This window comes from Chaetodon auriga, chromosome 16 (genome assembly GCF_051107435.1).
Source record: "Chaetodon auriga isolate fChaAug3 chromosome 16, fChaAug3.hap1, whole genome shotgun sequence".
NCBI lineage: Eukaryota > Metazoa > Chordata > Actinopteri > Chaetodontiformes > Chaetodontidae > Chaetodon > Chaetodon auriga.
This window is the reverse complement of record NC_135089.1, coordinates 15,507,177-15,531,841: the sequence shown is the minus strand read 5'-3', so window position 1 is coordinate 15,531,841 and position 24,665 is coordinate 15,507,177. Positions and strand designations below refer to the sequence as shown.

At 43.7% G+C, this 24,665-nt stretch overlaps 1 protein-coding gene across 2 annotated transcripts in view; it reads right to left on the bottom strand.

Moving 5' to 3' along the window:
• The window catches only part of prkcbb (protein kinase C, beta b), a 91,219-nt gene that overhangs the window by 8,498 nt on the left and 58,056 nt on the right, over positions 1–24,665 (bottom strand). Inside the window, exons 10-17 of one of the 2 annotated variants that reach the window (XM_076753171.1) lie at positions 20,358–20,531; positions 18,326–18,417; positions 17,230–17,292; positions 16,470–16,608; positions 15,644–15,724; positions 15,049–15,156; positions 9,660–9,800; positions 2,525–5,978 (exon numbers count right to left, since the gene is read on the bottom strand). In XM_076753171.1, coding sequence (XP_076609286.1) covers positions 5,802–5,978; positions 9,660–9,800; positions 15,049–15,156; positions 15,644–15,724; positions 16,470–16,608; positions 17,230–17,292; positions 18,326–18,417; positions 20,358–20,531 — 975 coding nt within the window. In that variant the 3' untranslated portion in view covers positions 2,525–5,801. Of the gene's footprint in view, positions 1–2,524; positions 5,979–9,659; positions 9,801–15,048; positions 15,157–15,643; positions 15,725–16,469; positions 16,609–17,229; positions 17,293–18,325; positions 18,418–20,357; positions 20,532–24,665 lie in introns of those variants that run through there. The other variant, XM_076753172.1, reaches the window with a different exon arrangement.

Genomic DNA, 24,665 nt, shown 5'->3' with positions numbered 1-24,665 from the left:
TCACTCAATTTAGGACTCAGAGTTTGGACAGTTTATCTGACTAGAAATATAAACACACACACACACACACAGGGATGTTTATGTTTCAAAAACCTTGTAAATCTGCTGTGTACACTGCCATAGAGCGTGCACACAGTTATTTACCAAAGATACACATACAAACACACACACACACGCATGCTCACACAGCTGCCAGCCATGTAGGCCAGCTCATAATGTGTTCCATCTCAACACGCTTCGATTGCAGTCAATGCTGTGAGGCAGAGAGACAGAGATATGGGGGAAAACAGAGAGAAAGAGCTACAGCAAAGGACAGCGAGAGAGATAAATATCAGTGGCCCTTGGTATAGATGCATAGATAGAAAGCTTAGAATATACAGTAGCATCAGGGCAATTGTTTTTCAAGTCACTGTGTTCCAGAGGCAGCGGGTTTAATGGAGAAACATGACTCTGAGACTTTAATTTCGACTTTGCCTCTTCACACCTCCCTTCCCTCTCTCCCTCCTCTCCTCCGCCTTCCTGCCTCACTCCCCTCCACCTCTCCTCCTCCCTCTCTCACCCCATCTCTTTTCAGTAACGAGAGGATTAGCGGGAGACGAGCCGATGTCAGCTGAGGATGTGGGGAGAGTGGGAGGGACAGAGGAAAGGGGAGGTGAAGAGGAGAGGAGGGTGAATGAAAGGCGGTATCGAACGCTGACCTGTTTTGGGCTGATAAGCCGAGGCTGCTTTGTGCTGAAGCCACTGGCTTTAATTTGGGGGCCGCAACATTTGGAATTAATTATCACACACACTCCAGCACTGCTGCGGCTTACTGTGTACATGGCTATTACATCCACTCCAATACAAACTTTATACAGCTTATGTGCTGGAACTTACCGTTAGGCCAACACAGGAGTTTGTACTGCTGTTATGATAAATTTGCATAAAATACAGCTGCACTACAATGTTAGCGTACGGTTACACAAAGAGGGATATGGGGTTTGCCTCTGATGGAGAATTGTTCAGATTATGGGCGACAAAACAACACAAAGACACACAAAGAACAGCATGTAAAATATACTAACTTTGGTTAGGTTTAGGCAGCAAAACTACTTGGTTAGGTTTAGGAAAAGATCATGGTTTGGCTTAAATTAAGCATGTTTGTCTTGTATGCTACTTACGTATATTGAATAACATATGTTACTTCACTTCCAAAAGAAATCACGTTACGTCATTTGATGCGCAGGGAGAATGGACTACACTACACAATGAAAAATGATACTTAAGGGGTGCTCAGTGACTTATAAAGTGATGCCAAGGGGCCCTAAACACGTGCCCATATGTAATGTTCTGCGACAGGTTGTGAGAAGTCCATATAAAAACTCAAAAAAACCACAATTGTCATTTTTACATTTCTGTTTGTATACAGAACAAGCAAGATACAAATGCTAGACGGTGAGCTTTAGAGGTGCAGGAAGGTGGACAGAACCAGGCTAGCTGTTTCCCCCTGTTTGCAGTCTTCATGCTAATTTAAGCTAACGTTCGTGTAGAGGCGATGCTGTAATAAAGAATGTAACACTGCATTACGAACCTGCATTAATTTAGTACCAAAGACTGCTGACTGATGTAGTTTAGTGCTTTTTAGCGCCATCACATCTATGTAATATATCTGAGCTTGTTTCAAAAGTGCATGTTTTTCATGTTTGAGTATCCTAGTAATCATCCTGAATAACACTCCCACTCTTATGGTCACATGCCTCGACCCTCCCCAGCAAATATAAAGAACTTAAAGGTCATCTCAACACGTTTGACTGACTTCATGAAAGTTTAACCTCATCTCTTCCAATCCACGGATTCTGAACCATAACCAGATCGATGATCACATTCATTTTCCTGGTAGATAATTGGTGTAGTGTTCTGTTTTCTATCGCATTGTGCATGGTCAGAACCGCTGCATCCGGCGTGTGCACGGACTTGTAAACATTATACTGTACTAGGGATAGTAAATGGTGCAAGATATAGTAACCCCTATTAAAAGTAAATGTGCAGCTAGTAAGAGCAGCAGCTGTGGCTCCACTACAGTGGATTGGGAGCAGCTTTAGAGGCGGTGTGAAGTGGTTGAGTGGCTCAGCAGGGCTGTGTGTATGTAGGCCGTGTTCTGCATGTTATTTCCTTGAAGTCATCAGACCTACGCTCCCCCATCAGGGAAAGGCTCTTATGATAAGTGGCAGCCATGAAATATGCACAGCCTGTCGTAGCCGCCTGCCTCGCTTCACAGAGCCTCGCTTTGCTTCCTCGTCCCCTCCCTTCCTCCTTTCCACTGTCCCTTCTTACTACCTCTTCTTCTCTCCTCCTCGCCTCCCTTCATTGTTGAATTCCTGCCATCTTTCCTTTCATCTGCTTGCCTTTCTCTCTCCCATTTGCTCAGTCTGTCACCCTCCATCACTCTTTCTTCTCACCCCCTTTTTCTTCACTCTCCCCCACAGACAGCACATCAAAATGTGCACAATGAGCATCATATAAAGACAACAAACATCCCCTAACACATCTTTTAAATCCTTTATTTCAGGTATGCCTGTTTTTCCTGGAAAAAAAAATTGGCACATGGAAAGCATTGTGAAAAGCAGTTTTTTTTTTTTCCTTTAGATATATTTCATTATTTTCACATGTAGCACACACAACAGTAGCCTGGGCCACAATTTTGAAGCACTGCTGACACAGAAAACATGAATCACCCTAATATGCTAAATGTAGGCTATATAAATCCTAACTAATGAAAAGGTAAAACAAAAGCATTTCTTTTCATGCAGAGTTCATTTTGATTCTCCTTCAGCAGGAACGAACCAAAGAAACAAAAACATAAATCCTGGATTAAGACTTCTCCTCTCGTCCTTTGCAATACTGACCACATGGTGTATAACTACGTATATGGATATATCAACATTTGACACAGCTACTGTATATATATATATGTTTATGTATAAGTGTATGCAGTTATTTGTTGTTGTTAAAATACAGAAGACACTGACTGTAATAAATACCGACAGGTGGAGGTACGACACAGATAATGGACACGGATTTAGCTTTACGTCGCCATTGTTTGAAGTCATAAAAACACAACAGTCGCATTTACTTTCACACTCAGAATCGTGGATGCGATGTGAAAGCTCTAAAGCTGCTATTCTGTGACTTCACGTCAGAGGTCTCAGTGCCACCAAAAAGCATCTAACACGCGTTCCATCGAAGTGCCTCACAGACGGCTGCGTGTGGAAACATTCAGATCAGCAGCGAGGCACCTAAACGATGCATGGCTTCCCAGTCTGAATTCTTGCCATTCCCAGTGGGATCAGGCCTTTGCTCCCTCGTCTTTCTGCTAACCCTCGGCCATCTGTCGCACTGGCCAGGAAAGAAGCAGAGCACAAATTGCTAGTGCCCTGCAAAAAATGATCCAGATGACATTTTTCGCCACGTTTCTGATATTTAAAGCCTATGCCTAATTCCAATCTAGAGGACAGCAACACATATATATCTATACCGTTGAAACAATCATGATATTCTGATTTAATATTGATCACCACAGATACACTGACTGACACTGTAGATATCGGTTAGTATCTTCATGACAGTGTCCTGTCAGCGGTCATGCTTGTGGAGACCACGGTGGCAGGTCGGATGACAGATGACCATTTGTTTGAGTAAATTAACTCTATGATATTGTAGCATTATTCTTGTTAACCTGCAGATACTGTTCAGACAACTTCATGCCACTGCTACGATAAAACTCCGTGTGTGTCCGCTGTGCACAAAAACCTCCCTTGATGTCCCTCTGTGATGATGAGGAGTGTGATATAAGGAAGCTCTTCAGCCATCTCCACACAACATTAACCGCATGACAATGTATGATGTCCGTTTTTCTCTCTAGTCAAGAACACTTCACATCATAATAAGCTTCATATCTGAATTAATTACAGTCCTAACCTGAGCCTTTGGAGGGTCGGTTCACTAACAATTCTGCCTTTCTGTCAACAACATTATTGCTCGCTGGGGAAAACAAAAGACGAAACACACATACACACACCTTCCTGCTTCAGAAAGCCTGACTTTAACCTGTGTCCACATTTGCTGCTGCTGTAGTTTGGATGGAAACTGTTATTGCGCATGCAGATGGCTACTTGAAAAGCAGCAGTCACAGTGAGTTTAGCCTCAAACCCTTTCTTTAACCAAAAAAAAAAAAAAAAAAAGAGGACCATAAAAGTTGAGCTGCATGTCATATTGTTCCACTTCTCTGTTTGAGATGCTCAGGTATGTAACCTGCGACTGGGTTCAATTTTAATTTCCACGCCAAAGATCCTAACGTGGAAAACGTCCCTTAGACTGGTCGTGGTTTCCAGGAACCATCGAGGTGAAGTTTGCTGATTCAAACACAAGGTTTGAGACTACACTAGCTTATGGACAGCTTTCATCAAGTACCCACTACTTGTCTCAAGTGTCACCTTTCTCTTCATGACATTTACTGAAACTTCATATCATTTGCTAACTGTTTCAATTTCATGCATTCAGGCAGGAATCCATCTGTTCTCTTTACTTCCAAAGTAAAGCAGAAGGAAGCTCGATATGAAAGGGGGTTGCAAACAATCACCATACAAACAAATGCTAACACAAGGCCAGGCAAGGTGCTGGGCAGGTACGGACACACATACCAAAATGTAAATGTGCGTTTTCATACACGGTACTCGTTCGCACACATAAAAAACATCCATGTGCACACACACATGCGCTGTAAACAAACGCCCAGGTATCAGAATCATGCTTTCGTAAAACACAAAGAAACTAACTGCTAGTCTCTTTCATTGCTTAAATACTAGATAACAGAAAATCAGAGTATAAGAAGTAGTATTATCTATCTATCTAACTGACTCGCAGCCTGCACACAGACTATATTTTCCAGCAGCATTTCACCATCATGATCCAAGTGCTGAACAGCGAAATAAGACGCAGAGAATCCATTATTTGTGGTCACATCTGATTCTTCTCCGTCTCATTGGGTAAGATCATACTCCATGTTCAACAGGCACAATAGGTGCTGAGATAAGATGCTAAAATGCTGCTGAGAGACAAAGTCCAGGGCTTTTTTTTTTTGATATAGAAACTCATGCACAAGTATGTGAAGCATTCCAGTTTTAGCTAAGTTAAGGATAAACATACAGACACTATTATTATCATACATTGCATTAAAAGCACACCAGAATTACAGGCCGAACTCAGAATGCGCCGGAATAGCCGAGGAATGACTAAAAGAAATGTTAAATCACAATTTCCACCATAACATGGACTGCTGAAGAGTTGTATGTGAAGTTGTGTTACTGTGTGTGTGTGGGGGGGTAATCAGGACTTGTCAGTAGTCTGGAGTTGCACTAGTGACAGTGAATCTATTACTTTCTCATCACTTTTGTCAGATTGTATAAACTTTTAAGGGTCATAATTAACACCTAATTCTTATTTTCATGACTTGTGCGAGATGAAATCATCCCAAAGTCAATGGCTCATATCTTGTTCATTGGTAAGATCACCTGGAATCATAGAAAAAAAAAAAGGGATTTGCTTAAATTCAATCTAATGATTTCAATTTCTCAATCTAAATCATATCGTAGAAGCTGCACTAGAGCGCTACAGGCCATCAGGATATTCAGGATGTTTAAAGTTGATATGTTTGTGTGTGTGTGTGTGTGTGTGTGTTCCAGCGTGCACAGGGTCGATACTGAGGAAAATGACTGTGTATATATTTGCGTGTGTGATTCCATGTGTCCATGCATGAGCTGAAATCAAGCCTGCTCGGCGGCAGTGGTGGAAGCAGGTGTTCCTGGGAACTCTGGGTTGATAAAGGAGAATCCCTGGAACTCGTCCTGGTCCAGGTTCTGAATCACTTCCTCATCGGGAGGGGTCAGCACTGGCGGGTGGCGGGTGAAAAAACGGTCAAAGTTCTCGGCATCCCGTCCACACTGTTGAGGAAGGCGGGGAGGGATGGAGTACAGGGGAGGGGGTGGACGGGGAAGGAGAGGAGTGGGGATGGAGAGGAACGGATGAATCGGGGTGGGGTGGGGAGAGGGAGAGGAAAACAAAAGAAGGGGAATGGCGGGTTGAACCAGGGTGTGAGATGACATTACTTGAACATGGTTTCAAATATCGGAATAAGGCGCCTGTGTGTGGGGTGCGCTTGGTTCACCTCTCTGTGTGCACTGGCAAAAAGCTGGCAAAGTGATACGCACTCAGGAGAGGATAAATCAAGCGCGCCTCAGGTGTATGCTTTCCTTTTTCAAATATTTGAAACATATTCAACTCCAACTTTAAACAGAACAAGGTCACTGAAGTCTCAAACGTCCTGCGGCAGTGCACTACGTCGGACTGGCGGCCAGGCAAAAGTGTAACTTTTTGGTAACAAGCATTTCCCTCAAAAAGCATCTCACCACGGCTGGAAGTACTGTACATGGCCAAAAACACTTTTCCTTTGGTATTTCATCTACAGTTTTTGGTTCTGATACTTGGATTTAATTGGAATTTCTAAATCTCTGTACAGGAAAAGGCTCAAAGCCATGAGATGATTGTGCTGTAATTGTGGGTTAATTGTGGGTTAATCATATGCTGCAGCTGTGGAGACCGGATGAGATATAATAAACTAAATCAGACAACCAGCTAGGATGCAAAAGAGCACCGGGAATAACTCAAAATCTCTGTCATCATATTGATCATCAATCTACTGAAAAAGTCGACACCTATTCGTGCTATTGAGAGTATGAGTTCCGCTCCAGTCCAAACTCTCAGCTATATTAAATGCAAAGAAGTGACAGACGAGTTAAATCACCTCAAAGTGTATCATGCAATACACATTATGTAGAATTTTGTTTCCTCAAGAAGCAATTTGGAAAAAAAGACTTGATTGTTCATTTCAGTCCACTTCATATCCTCGTTCTGACCACTGGGAACCCCAAAAAGAGCTTAGATACCCGTGAGAGGTGCGTCCATCTAAGTGCATAAAACAAGTTATTAACTTGAAAACTATATTTTCCCGACAGTACGCCTCGCGGGGACTTTGGGCCGAGCTATTCCTTTTTTTTTTTTTTTTTTCATCTCTATCACTGCACTGAGCTTTAATTAACACAACAAGGATTCAGTGTCCTCTGACAACATCACCCAGAGGAAAACTACAAACTCATTAAATCTCCGCAACTCGGAAAACCAAATGAAATTAAGCCAGACTGTTTATAGTTTGGGGAAATATGTGAAATGAGAAATACACCGGGGTCAAACAGTATTTGCAGCTAAGTGCTTGCGTTTGTTTTAACCTGTTTGGGGGGACCAGATGGGAAGAATTTGCCACATAGGGAAATAAAATATAGTAAGTGCCATAAAGTTTAGAAGTATCAGTTCAGTACACAACAACTTAGCCCAGAATTGATGTGATAACATTTCATATGACGTGCTCAAATCCAAGGTTAAATAGTTTTTTAATACCAGGGACACAACTGGAAAAAGTTTTGACGAAATGCCCCTTTAAAAGGCAAAAAGGCGCTTCGATTGCATCTGGCCAAACTACAAGCCTTACAGATTGCAGGAGACAGGAAAGGGTGAGATGTTTCTGTAAGACAGAAAAACTTTGGTTTTAATGTAGTTCTGCATTAATGCTGCTCTGCTGTCAGGGTTCTGTGAACAGTAGTGCACTCCAGGTCAGGTTTCGTTTGAGACTGAGACCCAGAGCATGCAAATAAACAGAAACAAACATGAGAAAAGTGTGAACACAGACAAAAGGACAAATGAAAAAGTGTCAGGACAGATGGGTTGATGCATGGCAGCAGGAAACAGTGTGAACAGATGGATGGATGGAACCTTTAGGTGGATGGATCAATGGACTGATCGCTTAATGGACAGACAGATGAACAATCATAAATTAAGATCGCTGAGAGCTGTAAATGAAAGTCCGAGGTGACGCCGTGAGCCTTCTTCATCTGTCATAAATGAATAAACCGAGCACTCAGTCAACCAGTCTGTTAGTAGGTCAGTCAGTCAATCACACATTCAGAAGCTCATCTGATCAATCGGACTCGTCAGAGGCATTCGCAGTGTGTGCAACCACAACCACACCCTGATCACAAACACTTAAGAAACCAACTTCTGAACAAAGTGAGGCTCCCACTGCAGCCTGTGCCAACCGTAATAAACAATCATCCGTACAAAAACGCACCATCACAGACCGCTCTGAAGAAAAATGGCCTCTAAAAAGTTTACAGCAGCAAATATTGAAGGGACCATCTTCAAAATAATACACACATACCTCGAATAAATCTGAAAGCGTAACGCCAAAATAGATCAAAGCACCACCTTCAGATGCTAAACTGAACCCTAAACTTTTATGCAGGATAAACACAACCGTTCTTCAAAAAACCTGGAAGCTTGATTGTTCTCAGAAGGCTGAAGAAACGCAGATGGAGAGAGATAGCAAGCGACGGCGCAGAGAGGTGAAAGACGAGAGATGTTAGAAAGACGAGATCAAACAGAGGGAAGAGAGCGAAACCGAGGGAGAGAAGAGAGGAGATCAGACAACATATGTTAGTAGTCACTGCAGAGGAACTGTGCAGAAACACACCTCAGTGTTGAACCGCAGCCTGGTCCGAACGGTGACCTCTAACACCCTCACATGCACCACATGTACACACACATAAAGACAGGAGTATGCATACTCACTGCAGCATAACCGATCCAGCTTAGAGCACACACACACACACACACACACACACACACACACACACACACACACACACACACACACACACAAAACCCCAGTGGGCCAAGACAGCTGCATAAAAAGCTCAACTTAGAAAAACTCTTTCGCAGCAGTCTGGCCTAAGGCTGTGTGAGCGTGTGTGTGTCAGTGTGTGTGTGAGTCTCAGTACGAGATGACATCATTCTGAGTCTAGTTATGATCAAACTAATTTTGCCGTAGAAAAAAAAAAAAGCCCAGCGAAGAAAACACAGTTGTTTCAGGACACTGTATGGACATCTTCCCTTGAGGTTCAGTCTAAACTCGATCTAACCCTGATGGAGACACAAACTGTTTCAGCTCATGCAGGAACGACTGCACCGAACTGGGGACACGAATGCAAAATTCAAAAACGGCCTCCAAAATCTGAAAATCAGCACCGCCACAGTCATCGCTCTCACCTGGGCATCATTAGTGTCTTTCTCTGTTTGTCACTGTCATTGACAACTTCTCCACCACATTCAGCGTCTTCCTCGTCCAACCCACATCCATCAACTGCATCATCTTCACAATCACCACCATCGTCATCATTTCCTGACTTACCTGTGTGCGTCGTCCCATACAGAGGAGGGGGAAGAGACAGAAACATTACATCGGAAGTGAAAAGATGAGTAAGATAACAGAAACGGAACAGAGAGAGGGGTCGAAGGAACATAGAGGAAGTTAGACCGAAAGAGGGGAGCAGAACGTGTTCCGCGACCACAACCAGGCATCGTCCTGGGCACGTCTTCACCAGGAGTTTAACCACAGACAGGAATTAAACTCCTGGTCTCTGCGGTGGTGGGAGGCGTCTTCGCCCCTTGCGCCACTCATGGGAATTGTATTTCCGTGTTTGAGGTCAAGTCGGGTTCAGTGGGGTCAGACTTACGGCTCTTGGTTTGAATGGCGGCTGCACCTCCTTGTTCTCCAGTTTCTCCCAGTCCATGTAGCGGAAGAAGCTGTGCTCCCTGATGTCTCTCTCCCCCTCCGGACCACAGCCCAGTCGCTTCGCTGGATGCTTCGTCATCAGCTGGACGGACAGGGAGAAATAAGAGAATCACTGCATGCCTTTCCTTCCCTTTGTCCCTCAATCAGACCTTCCCGTCTCCTGGCACATTTGTCCCTTTTCACCGACTCTATATTCTCATATCTGTTCTGTGGATCACTGTTTTGTAAAGGCATTTCCATCACCTCCTTTCTTTCACTGCCTCTTCCTTTTCAGTACGACCACCATCAGGAAACTGATATTCATGCTTCTGTCTATCTTTTCCACCATTCTCAATATTTGAACAAGACCAAAGGTGTGCAGCCATGCTAGCAGCTCTGTGATGCACAGCGGTGGATTAGGCTAAATGCTAAAATCCACATGCTGACATGTTCAAATTTTTGTTTAGCATGGTAAGATTTGCTAATTAGCATAAAACACAAAGTATAGCTGAGGCTGCAGGTATTTAGTCATCAGTCAAGGTACTGGACAAATTAAAATTTTGACATGACGATGGTGGTGCATGACAAGTTAAGGGATCAACAAAGTTATGCTGAGGCAGACTTGAATGCCTGCTACTAATTTAATGCTAATCAGTGCCATCAAAAGAGCCTTCCATGAAGGAAACATGTGAGCGTCATTTCAGGAAGTACTGTCACAACACCATGTAAGCTTTGCCCCAATAAAAAAAGCACCGGTAACCCACAAAGTTGCATGAATTATGAGCTTGCAATCAAGGTTAGCTAACAGAAAGCAGACTAAATGCCTTTAATTATTATATTTCAGAGATGTGTGATGTCTTGACTTGTCACATTTACATAAGATAAGCTGCAGGTATTATCCAGAACTACAAGACAGGTCTATGTCTGATCTGCACTCAACAGTGTGCTGCTGCGATGCCCCAAATTTCCCCTCTGGCATCATTAAAGTTTCATCTCATTTATTCCCGTCTCTTTTCCTCAGTGTTTCTGCCCATGACTCCTTCCTTCAATCATCTCTGTGTATAAATAAACATCATATACTTGTGGTATTTTTTTCTCTCCTTCCTTTTTAACCATCTATCAATTCTACTATCTATCATCTGAGATGTGTCTCCCTGGGGATGAATTATAAGCCAGCGACCCACCGCCTGCAGATAAATGAATAACTGTTGTTGTTTTGTCCTCTTTTACCACAGCAGTTTTTCCACAGGCCTAATTAAGGACCATTTACAACGTCTGTCCACACAAAACCTTAAGAAGAGCATCGAGGCCGGTGACGTCAGTGTGAGTGTGTGTGTGTGTGTGTGTGTGTGTAGGTGGGGTGTCTCCCTCAGGAGCCGCAGTCATAACTCATTACATTAGAACTAAAATAACATTTTCCACGGGTCAGTCAACCTTACACCGCACACACACACACACGCGCGCATGCATGTATGTATGTATGTGTGCACATAAACACGCTGGCTTACTCACCCATACACACACATGCCTTCATTAACAGGTGTGCAAACAGTCAACGGCTAAGAACATTTTATATTTAAAAAACACAATTGTTTGAAATATTTTCCACAGGAGAAACGATAATCTCTCTCATCGGTTCCTCCTCCTCTCGCTGCCTCTCACCTCTCCTCTCGCTGTGTACGTTGATGTCTTTCTCCGTCTTTTTATTGGACTACAGCCTACGAGAGTCAATGTTCCTCGCTGACTGTCTGACACACATTGTTAAAAAGGTGCGTGCACGGCGGTTTCAAGGCGACCCAGTCGGGCACACTTAAAACCACACCTGTGCTGCCACAGTGGATTTAGACCCCTTTAGCAACTATTTCACAAGAGTCGAGCAACAAATCAGATGGCTGTTTGGGCAGGCTGCAACTACAGCTGCTGCTTTCCTTTAAGGAGAGTCTCTGTGAATCTGCAGTTCCTTCCTCACTGTGGTCGTCTTCAGTGAGAGAGAACGGCATGTTTAGTCGACCACAAAGCAGCCGGACTGAAACAGGTCACTTACTGCAAGAAATAACGGCATATGTGAAGACGGCATGGTTTACTTGTTGTGGTCACTCAGCACTAACTGGCTGCGTTTGCCATCTGGTGAATCTGTGCTTACTTAGTCCCTTTACAGTCATGTTGTTTGTTTTTACTTTCTGGGCTTGAGTTCCATGCAGGCTGACAGTAGAGCAGTGCTTTAATGTTAATGACAGGTCATTTCATCATTTTCAAAAATACCAGACAGGACATAGAAATGGTTTTATGCTATGTCGTACGTAGATCGGGTGGTGCAGTGCGACTTTAGGTCACATTTTGGCATTAAATTGCAATTGCATTTCCATTTGTGTAGAAACCGTCTTATGCAAAGAGAGACATTTTTGCAGGCAAAGTTATTACCATTAATGTCATCTGATTGTACAATGTCCAAGGCCATTCCCTTTGAGTTAATTAAATACCTGCAGCCTTTACAGCAGAGCAGGAATACTGTAACTCACTTCCAACTATGATGTTTCATCTGCAGTCTCTAATGTGAAGGATGTGCTTCATGTGGTTATGCATGGCCAAACAGTATGTGTACATGACAGGGGAATCTAGCAAAATAAGGACACACGTCTCTGTTTTAAGGTGTAGTCACATTATCATGGAACAATTTTGGATTTTGCACGAGCCTCCCCAATTATTGTGTGTGTGGTTTGGTGCAACGGTACTGTGTGAAAACTGAGGATTACATCCTGAATTGCAGAAAGCAATAGGGAATAGCATTGGAGGCTGTGTGTGTGTGTGTGTGTGTGTGTGTGTGTGTGTGTGTGTCTTTGCATGTGTAAGGACACAGTTGTACAATTACTCTTTGCAGTAGAATTTGAAGACATCATGTACCTAACACTACAGCACTATACAATATACTGCAGCAGCTTAAGTGTGTGTGTGTGTGTGTGTGTGTGTGTGTGTGTGTGTGTGTCCCATTGCTGGCTATGAAATATGGATGCTGGTCAGGGTGGAAGCAGGGGAGTGGAAATGTCTCTGATCACTCCCTTCTCTCTCTCTTTCTCTCTCTCTCTCTCACACACACACACACACACACACACACACACACACACACACACACACACACACACCACAAGCATGCCCTTTGTATGAAGTCAGTACTGTGCAGTGGGCAGAAAATAAAGTCTTTCTAAAGGAAATGTGCACTTTAAAACACAGATCACTGGTGAAAGTTTTGCAGCAGTTAAAGTGCAGCTGATACTCAAAAATGTTCTCACTGATCTAAAGCATCAATGAAAACCAGAACCAAACACTCAGGACGTCCTGGACTCCAACACAGTTCCACCATTTGACACCCACAATATACCTGACAGCACACTCACACTATCTGTTAACACTAATCAGTTTTACTTTTACATTTTTTAATTTTCATTATTCAGATCTCCACAAAGGACCTGATTTCACGTTGTTATTTTGTAATGAGCGGCACCTGCTCTTAAAAAAAAAGAATGCATTTCTAGCACTAAATTAGACAGGCCATCTAAGCTAAAGTTTGACACACCATTATGTTCACAGGCTGCACTGTGTTCACGGCAGAGCACTGCAAAATGAAGTTTACATGACAATTTTTTTTTCTTTTTCAAAATGGAAATATCTTGTAGCATTTGAAGAGGAAAGCTTCATGTCTTCATGTAGTGTTCACAAGCACGCATACGCATACACACACACACACACACACACACACACACACACACACACACACACGCATATTCACGCATTGAGTTAACCCAGGCAGTGCTGGCAGGGTGCAGTGGGAGCTGTGGGGGTGGACGGAGGCGAGCTTTCATGCTCCACTGAAGATCCACTGTTGTAGCACTACAACCCAGTAATCATCACTAATACATGTGTGTGTGTGCAACAAATGTGTGTGTGTGTGTCTCAGTGAACATATTTGACAATATGACTAAAACTATGCCATCATAGATGTGTGAATCTTAATTCAAGCTTGCACTGTGCGGTCATGTTAATATAGATATATATATGTGAGTTAGCATGTGTGGATAATAGACTTGAGCCTGGGCTGTTTATTGCAGATTTTATTTAAGGATGCAGCTTCAGAAACAATTAGGTGAGAGGTTCTTTCTTCCTTTCTCCTCCCCTTTTTTAAAAACAACCATGCGTACCTCGTTAATGAATGAAAATCTTTGTTTTTATGTTTAAAAACCTGATTAAATCAGCGGAGAGCGATGACCTGCTCTGTGCAAAAGGCCTGACTGTGTATCTAAATATTACATACATCCTCCAGGGTGTGTGTGTGTGTGTGTGTGTGTGTGTGTGTGTGTGTGTGTGTGTATGTGCAGTTTGTCATCATGGTCAGTGAAGCATAGAGTTAGGAGATGAGACAAAGAGGTGAAGGTTTGATAGAGAGGACTCCATTTATAGCAGTAATCAGCTCACACACACATACATGCACGCACACATGCACACACACACACACACACACACACACACACACACACACACACACACACACACACACACACACACACGAATACAGCCCAGTTGGGAAGTGTCAGGGCATCATTTGGTACTGGCCGATCTTTTCTGAAGAGGAGTTTCCACAGTCAACTGAGCACGCTGCACGAGCTCAGGCTATTAGAGCGGTGCAATGTGTCTGTGTGTGCGCGCACGCGTGTGTTTGTGTGTGTGCGTGTGAGAGAGAGATGGTGAAAGACGGAGAATTGTGTGTGTGTGTGTGTGTGTGTGCATGTCTGTGTGTGTGAGAGAGATAGAGAGGATGTACACTGAAAAAAGTGAAACAGCAGCTTAACAATGAACACTGCAGTGAGAGAAGGATGGGAAACAGAGGGTTAGAGGGAGAGAGAGGGAGAGAGAGAGAGGGAGAGAGGGGGAGAGAGAGAGAGGGAGAGAGGGGGAGAGAGAGCGAGAGAGAGGGAGGGAGAAAGAGAGAGAGAGAGAGACAGAGAGATGGAAGCAGGACAGATAGCGAGAGCGGACAATGTTGTTTCACTCCAAATAAATGTTCCCCCACAATGGCTTTAATTATGCAGATAATTTTGATGTCCCTCTCTGCCTCCTTCTCTTCCTCCTTCCTCCATTCACCTCCTCTGTCTGCCTGTTCTTGCATCCTTTCCTCAAACACCCTCCCCGTTCTGTCCTCTCTGTCTGTGCACAAATTTGTGAAAGGGAGAAAGAGAAGAGAGGGAGCGAGACAGAGAGAGAGAGAGAGAGAGAGAGAGAGAGAGATTTTGTGGGGCGAGAGCAAGCTTGAGCCTGCGAAACAGACAAGTGTGTGTGTGCGTGTGTGCGTTTACACTCACCCCTTTACAGATAGCAACAGCCTCCTTGGACATTGACTTGGGGTAGGAGACGTGATGCTCCATGATGGACTGAAATAACTCGTCCTCATCCTCACCGTCAAATGGAGGCTGGAGAGGAGAGAAGAGAAAGGGAGGAGAGAGGAGAAAGGAGGAGAAACAGAGGGCAGGATAGGACAAATAGAAGATATTTAATTTGAATCATTAAAGCTTTTTTTTTGTCTGAGCTCCTCAGAATCTAAGTGCTGCAGGCCTGAAACGCTCACACATTCACGACATTCACTCCAAATGAGATATCCGGGATTTGCAAATGTCACATCTACTCTAACAATTATTAATGCCACGAGAGAAAAACTCATCAAGGGGTATAATTTAATAGCTAACCTTTCATTATATGATGTCAGATTTTAAAGGCTACGATCATGACTGTTTGTTTTTTTCACTTTCAGTCATGAATACAAATGCTGCTCAGGGAGTTTCTACGAGCACATTCCTGCTCAAAAGATTGTTTCGTTTCTTTTTTTCCCCCCACTGGGTTTAATAATCCTATTTGGAAAACTAAAACACACAGACACCAAACACACACACAGAGACTAACCTGTCCAGCCAGCATCTCATAGAGCAATACTCCAAAAGCCCACCAGTCCACAGATTTTCCATAAGGTTGGTAGGCTATGATCTGGAATATAAAAAATGAATTAGCTTAAAAGAGTCATAGAGAGGGGGGAGACGCGATACCATTTAAATATCTGACATTTATCTAATCTGATGAGGAGTTCTGAAGAAGCACACTGGCTCCTGTTGTTCAGCCAATTAAAATGCGGCCCTAAGAAAGAACTGATTTAGGATATTAAATCATCCACATGTAGTAACAGTACTGGTGGCAATGATGGAGGTTGTTTTAGCAGTCACAGCATCAGAAGGCTAATAGAAATGGTGTCCAATAAACAGTTTTAGTAGTATTTTCATCTGTAGCAACAATATCATTTGTCTTTTCTACATTTCATGTGTTTGTACTGATGATAAATTAGAAATATTGCTTTCATTACAGAGTTTTAGAGGTGATGATTGTCTGATTTTGTTCCTTATGGATACAGCCAGGCTAGCTCTTTCCAGTCTTCATGCTAAGCTATCAGCTGCTGGCTCCAACTTCAGATTTACTGATCCAGAGATGATCTCCTCTAACTCTTGGCAAGAAAGCAAATAAGTGCATGTCCTGAAAAGTCCAACTATTGCTCGAAGCAACTGTAGTGTCTGTGTATCGTCGATCACTGTGCACTAAATTAAGCATGCTCTTTAGCAGCTGTGAACTGCAGGAGTCAACACGACAGCATAAATGTGAACACGCAGTGGGCCGGAGACGGCGACCGGAGCACCTGCAAGGCCGGCCCACCCACCATCCCTGCACCTCACACACACTCTACCTCAGGAGCTATGTAGTCCGGTGTTCCACAGAAGGTCTTGGTGGTGACTCCGTCAGTCATGTTTTCTTTACACATGCCAAAATCTGCTATCTTAATATGACCCTCGCAGTCAAGCATCACATTGTCCAGCTTCAGGTCTCTACAGGAGGCAAAAACAAGGTTAAAGAGGATCGACGCTCAATTCACGACCCAACATGGACCGCCAAGGATCATCATCACAGTGTGTTCTTACTCTAAAGTTTCTTCTCTACAATCTCACTTATTCCCTTCAAGTTATTAAGAATGTCTTGATGGCAGTAAACCAGCAGATAAAAACTCCACAGCACACCTTTAATGAACCAAATGAACCAACTTGCTGCAGTACTTTAGTGATTAAGACTCACGTGTGTTACAGTAAGTACCTGCTTGTCAAACTTCAAAATTCAATTTCAACTCACAATACTATTACCAAGAAATCAAACAATTAATTAAATCAAATGCACTATGATTGTGTAATATTTCATTTTCTGCTTCAGCCATTTCTGCCACAGTATGTTACTGTGTGTCATTGACAGAACGGGAGAGAATAAATAATTATGAGAATAAGATTGCATTAATATCAATCTAAATTTGACTTTCATTGGTGATACATGACTTGGGGTTTGAGATGGAGTGGTGGATATCATAAATCTGCCCCTAGTGCAAGATGATATCACATATGATGATAAATGGTGTGGTGTAAATGTTGTATATATATAGTACGTTGTGGAATGGAGGTTACCTATAGATGATGCCCTTTTGATGTAGGAAGAACAGACCGATGGCTATCTCTGCGGCGTAGAATCTACACAAACACAAGGCCAACCAAAAACAGTAATTAGATGGAGGCTGAGAGAAAGGACAGGAGGAAAACAGAGGGATCATTTGTGTGTGTGGGCGTGTGTCTGCATAAAGGTCACTGCTGTCTCTTCAAGGCCAGAGAGCAGCTGATAAGATCAACAGGAGGAGTCTGGACACACTGACCACGCAGTCAGCGGCTGTTTGTGTGGGCGTGCACAATCGGCGTCTGTTTGTGAAGTGCGCCTAAAAGATGTCAGGAGGCATTCTGAAAGCGCGCAGAGCGGCGGAGAATACGCACAGCCTGTTTAGAGCTTTTTGGGATGTTTTATCTGTGATCGGAATGATGATCAGAGCGGCGTCGCTGCGGCGAGGAGCGAGACGCCAAACATAAACGCACAAGAGTGCCAAATAGAAAAGACAAGACACTGAGACAAAAGTTCAAGGCATCATCATCCGCAGAGCAGGATATCTTGACTTTTGTCTGATAAATAAATTAAACAGAGTAGAACACGGTGATGGCCTTAGATAAACGAGTTCCTCACCGTGTTCGACTTGCCCTTCAGCCGTCTAAACCTTCTGCCAGAGGGAAGAAACTCTAATTCCCTACAAAGCAGATGAAGGGCAAACTCCTCCACGGCTCTCGCTTTCTCCGACAGCCCGCTTGTCAAATATGTCAGCCCGCTGGTTTGACTTGACACCAGTGATCTCGCCAGCCACCTTAACTATATTCCGCAGTTTTGGAGGTATTCTACTGCACACTGAGAACTCTGGATTACTCTCATGTCTTTGAAGTTCCTCAGAACGGCAACGTGCATCGGGCCGAACGACATATTTCACCCCCGGGCTCTGCTAGGATTGCTCATCCATCACCTGAGCCCGTCAAACTGCTGATGACTCATTCAGTATCATTTAAAAAAGCGTTACCACAGCGTGAAACACCGTGGGAAGCGTGGGATTAAGATTTTGTGTTGTGATGGCGTAAGAATGTACCTCAGCCTTCGGTCCACAAAAGCTGCTTTGTGCGTCTCTGTACTCACACAGCATGGGGCTCTTTGAACTTGCCGACCTGCTGAATCTGATACATGAGATCTCCTCCGTTTATGTACTCCATGACAAAATACAGACGGTCCTGTGGAGAGACGGGCGGAGAGGAAGATGTCAAAAAGTGCATGCTCCTGAGAGGTCACAGAGAAATGGGATGATAGAGAGAAAAGGAGAGTGAGATGCTGCAGAGAAAGGTATTGTTCAGAGGTAAATAGAGACTGAGGGGTCAAATGAGAGAAGATAAAAGGAGAGATAGAGAAAAAAAATGGAGGGATAAGAAAAATAAGTCTGTGCCTCCAATCAGTCTTCAACTGAGGGAACACGGCAACTCCAATTTAAGAACTAATTCTCTTCCATTATCTACAGAAATTGCCAATAAGGTACAATATGTGTGGGAGTGTGGAGGGATTTGGTATGTGGTCGTGTGTGTGTTTGGAGAAAAATATTGTGAAGTTGCGTTGTGTATTCGGGCTTTTAATGTGTGTGTGTGTGTGTGTGTGTGGGGGGGGGGGGGCTAAGTCTTTTGAGCAGTTGTTTGTGTGCAGCATGCGCTGATGACGTGATGTGTGATTAAAATGCATTTCTATGCTCGCACTGCATGACGTATACAGTATGTATGTGTGCATGCATGCATGTTATAATTGCCTTTATGTGTATGTGTGTTATAACTGCCTGCTAAGTCCCATATGTATGAATCCTCTGGTCAGAGAATTAGCACTGAGGAGGATTAACACACTCATTTCTGGTTAGTGTGTGTGTGTGTGCGTGTGTGTGGGCCAGGTCAACTTTATTTGTCGAGCCTTTAACCTCAGCCTCAAATGGATTCAGCACACATTACGTCCATCAATCGACGAAAACATGTCAGAACGAGTGTGTTTATGTTGTACATGCAAAGACATGCACTGTGTATGAGACCAGTGAGCTATATTTACTCCTCTGTTGACTCATCTTTGGTGTAATATGGATTAAACTGTACGTCAGAAGAGGAGTATGAATTGAATATGAATCCAGCCTGTGTACTCCAGCTGTGAGCTGGTGACAGCAGGCAGGGCGGCTGCTGTTAAGACCGCAGCGCTCACCAGCAGTGCGGCTCTGGCCTTCAGCAGGACGCCGCACTGTGGCGCCCTTCATGTCAAATAGAAAGTGAAGGTGTAGGGTCGTGGGAAGGGTGACAGTTCAGCTTACAGAGAACGTAAATGGATCATTTTTCTGGTTTCTGGTCAAGACATTTTCACTCCTAACTTGTCACATGCAGATGCTTGATCAGGACCCCTTGGTGTTATTTTTTAAGGCACTGGGTACCCCTCTGCAGTCAAAGTTAGCAATAATAAATGTGCAACGTCGGGTTCAAAATAAAACTTGAAATAATAAACGTTGTAAAATGGTCACACTTTGGGTAGGTTTAAGCACAAATACTACTTGGTTAGGTTTGGGAAAAGATCTTAGTTTGGCTAAAAATGACCATGTTAGTTATATATGTGACTTAAAAAAGAAACAAGCCTTCACTTTGGTTTCACATAGGACATGAACCCTGACTTTCCATGACCTGACTTTCATTCTTTTTTGCTTTGTCCCAGTATGATATTTTTAGATATTTAGTTGGAGTACAGTAGTCCGACACTAAATACACAGTTATACTGTGTGTGTTAGATGATTATTAGGTACACCTTCCAAAAATGAATGCAGTCAGGTCAAACAGTCCTGCATTAAATCAATCTGTTGTGAAGGTTCAAATGTTCAGTTTTAGTTGAAATGGTTTTAAAGAGGTGTCAGCTGCAGGATCATTTTGAGGATCAGAGTGCATTGCATTAAACAGAGAGATACTTCTGCACTTAACCTGGACAAAGTAATAGATGATGATGTTGATTTGATATCAACTTAATCTTTGCAAAACGATGAACCAACATATTTCCCAAAACGTCAAACTGATGCTTCAATAAAGAAGGTGCTGTTTTCATAAGATTAGACAATACTTTCCACGACATCTTCCAAGTGTTACAAGTGATAATCGGTGGGCCCGCCTACCATGCTCTGGAAGGTGGAGTGCAGCTGTGTTAAGAACGGGGGCTTTCCAGGCAACGCCAACACTCTCTTCTCCACCATGGTGCATTCCACGTCATCATCCTGGATCACAACGTCCTTCTTCAGGATCTTTATAGCGTACAGATCGTCTGTCCCTTTACGCTCTGCCAGCATCACCTACGGAGAGGAGCAGAGAGGACAGAGAGGCTCGATGGGAAATCCAAAGAAGGTAAATTCATTAACATTCAAAATCTGATGTCATGCCTTTCTACCAACGTCACCTTGAAGAAAAACGAGTGCAGGGAAGGAAAGAAAGAAAGAGGGAGAAAGAGGACGAGGAAGGGAGGGGGGCTGAGGGATGTGGGAGGCAGGGAAGGCAGGAGAGATAGAGGAGGTACTGTAAAGGGCAGGGATAAAGGAAAGCTTCAGTGACTGTTTGGGTTAGATATGGACAGAGCCAGGCCAGCTGTTTCCAATTAGACAGGCATAGTAGAAATAAAGAGATGAAGGACGGGAGAAGAGGAGAGAGAATGTATCCTTTCAAGATGTGTCTGAGGAGAGGCAAAACAGAAGAAGTGGAAAGAAAAAGAAAGGCAGGCCAGAAGGGAAGGTGATAAAAGGCTCCTACATGGTGTGATTGCATGTTACACCGCCAGAGATAGATCTAATAAAATCTCCTTTGCAATTTGTGTCAGACTTCACAGTATCCATTCTGAGACACGTCGAATTGTGAGATAAACGCCTAGTGATTCATAGCAGGGAGATGTTAAATAAAAAAAAAAAAAGCAAGCACACATGTCGTCAACTTGCATCATCCCTTTGTGCCACCCTCGTTTTGAAAATGCAGCGAAATAAAGAGCAAGTTTGGGCCACAGCGCTGGCTTCATATGTTCTTCATTCCACAGACACGGAGCTCACCGCGCTGTGTCTGCACTGGATCCTGTGTAACGTCGTGCACATTCTGAGCGCTTGCTGTGTTGACATTGGTCGTAACACATGCCGCACTGTTAGAATCGACCGTTCGCTAAACCCCCCGCCAAGCAATGATTGTCCAATCACAGCTCTGCAACCGTCAGTGTTGTTTTCTCGCTCCTACAGGCAAAAAGTGTGAGGAATGGATTAAACAACGTGTTCATCTGCTCTAACGTGAGATGCCGTTGTGGCCACATCAGGATGAATAGTTCACTGCCTGCAGGAGGCCGCCGAGCACATCATTCACTAACTAGTGTTCCAGAAGTTATGTTAAGTCTTTACTGGTTTTGGGGAATACTCGAACAGTTTGGCAAACACATGGGCTAGTCCTCGTCCTAAAAGCCTGAAAATACAGCAAGAACAGTTGTGGAAGCTAATAAAGCCAATCGAGGTTTCATTAGAATGACAAAAACTGTCTGAACTTGATTTTTCCTGATCATAACTGTCATACGAGCACTAACTAACTAAAGCTCTTCACTACAATACAGGAACAACACCCTTTGTGTTTCCATGTTGTCTAGACATTTAATGTTTAATGTCTGCTTTCTTCAATCTGCCACTGTTATCATTGTAAACAGTGAGCGTGCTGTGTGAGAACAAACAAGCAGAGCGGCAGCAAGTGGTTGAAAAGTTGTGAAGATGGCCATGTTTGGGTGCCAAGGCTGAATTGACCATTAGCGCACATTTCTCACAGTTGCCATTTTGTATCAACAACCAAAGATTTCACACCAGGACCGCACAGTTAGCGGCCTTAATTAATTATTCTCTCCAATCTTAATGCCGTGCAGCTCTGTTCTGCCATTACTTCACTAAAGAAGAGGAAAAGAGGAGGGGCAGTTAACCACGCGAAGCGAGATTTTCATACTGTTCAGCTTCTCATTGCCCTTCACGAACATCGGGGAGGAGACCAAGTAGAAAAAGACTAAGAGGAGAAAGAGGGGATTATTTCGCGTTTGTGTTTCTTTCGGGGCGCACAGTGTGGGGGCGGGTGGAGATAAAGGAAGGTGAACGGGTGAGGAGAGCTGGATTTAAAAAGTGGGGGACAGATTGAAGGAGGAAGTGAAGGGCGGGAGGATTGGGAGGACAGACAGACAGAAGGGCAGAGAAAGAGACTGGCAGGCAGCAGTCGGGCAATCCACAAATCCTTGTTGTTTTAATTGTGAAGTCTGGAAGCACGTCTGCTTTCAATTTCACCTGATGCCAAGGATGAAACCACTGTGCGATGCCTCTGCATTGCTGTGTATGTGTGTGGTTTGTGCGTGTGTGTACTCTGCAGATTAAATGTCTTGTAGCCAAGGTCAGACTCATACTGCTTACAGTCTCTCAAACAGAGGAGTAAACGTTTCTGTCTCGTCTTCCCCTCTCGCAGCTCTTGTTTACCATATCCTGTTCTCCTCTCCTCCTCCTCCATCACCGTTCCTTCCCTCTTGTTTCTCGACGTCTCCCTTCCCTACTTTTCCTCTTCCTTTCTCCTCTCCTGTCCTCATCTCGTCTTTGCTGAAGAATCTCATAGCTGCTGCTGTGAATAGCAGGCAAAATGTAGGTCAAGTCTCAGCTCACAGGTCATCTCATACAGTTGAAGCAGGCTTGTGACCAGGTCACAAGGTCACTGGCTGAAATCTGTATGGGAGAATTACATGAGCAAGTGTAACTGCTGAAGGGGTCTGTGTGGGTTTCTGTGACAGTATGCTAACAGCAAAGACCTCCCTAAGGCCCCATGCACGGAACAGGAGACCCAGAACAGCTGTCAGAAACTGAGAAAAGTTGTAATTTATGTAAATCATCAACGCAGATAAAGTCTCTTTTTCTACATGTGAGAGCGCTCTGCTGAAGCTAGCGGACTGCCTGCACACCCTTCCTCTTCCTGTCGTTCTAAAACTAATAAACGTTTCATCTTAAAACAAGGCCGTGCACGGGCAGGAAGAATATGGAGGAAAAACGGCTGAGCTTTACATTATACAGCTAGCATGGTGAGTTTGTAGTTCCCACAAGGCTAATTGAGTTTTGGGACCTGAACAAAGGATCTTTCATCCGATCGTATTTCATATTAAAACCGTTCATGACGTTTCTGATATCAATTGGCATGAAACGCAGGGTGAACCTATAGTGACTCGGAAATTGACGGCTCAAATGCTCAAGTTAAGCTGAGTTTGATTGATTTATTGATATGTTTAATATACAAACCCTCTGGGGAAGCAAGATAGACATATTCTACATCTGCAAACAGAAACTCTGTCGAGCCGAGAGTGAGCACGACCACTACCTGCTCACTCGTTATAAGTTGCTGTAGATGCCTGATCTGATTGGTGATGTAAATGGAAAACTTATCATACTGATTATTCTTCCCAAAACCGCAGAGAATAGAGCAATAAGAGTGACCTTATGTCCACTTCATCATTTTCTTCCCCCTAAGAAATCGGAAACTTATCATCTTTTCTGTTTATGCCTTATAAATATTCAGGCATGGTAATGTGGAGGGGTTACTGGGTTTGGGATACTACAGGGAGTGCAGCACAGATGGACAAAGACATACAGGTATATGTGTGTGTGTGTGTGTGTGTCTGTGTGTGTGAGCTTGTGAAGGTGTGTTTGCGCAGAGGGCAGCCACAGTTCAAGAGTGTGCATTACAATCTTCAGCGTTAAAGTTTAGCTCTGTGTTGAAGTTGGATCTAAGCTGGTTGTATCCTTTGGTGTGATGTGTGTGTTTGTGTAAGCGTGTACTCATCACATATGGTGGCAGTGTGACACTATGTAAATACAAACTCCATAAAGTTGCAACAAGGAGGGAGGACACCATCTGGCCCCGAAGCTCATTTAATGCAACCACAAAGACAAGGACAAGACCGGCACAAGAGAGAGACGACATAAAACCACAGGGTTTCATCCAAAACCAGAACACCTGCGAACACAGAAGACGCACAGGGCACAGAGTAACAACCGGAGCTGTTTGGCATCCTCACCAAGGTGAAGCATTTGATTCTTTACGCCTTCTATCCTCTGCTTGTGATTTTAGGCAGTTACCTCATGCATTCAGCGTCTGAGTTACATTTCATGATCCAATAGAGGCTCAGTGTCTTCCTCAAGGTCTTTTGGTCACAGTGTCTTTCCTAAACTGGCTACTCCACTATGAATTGTGGTGTTTATCACTATCGGCGATGCCCTTTTATCCAAGAAAGTTGTTCAGGGTCATTTGACGGGAAAGCAGTCCTCAGGACATAAACTGTCATGTGTCGTAAATGATGCTGCTGTGTTCTCTCTGCTGACCTTGCAGAGTGAATTTACCCAGGGAAAACTAATGAAAGCACACTCCACTGCACCGCGTGATACTGCACCATGTTG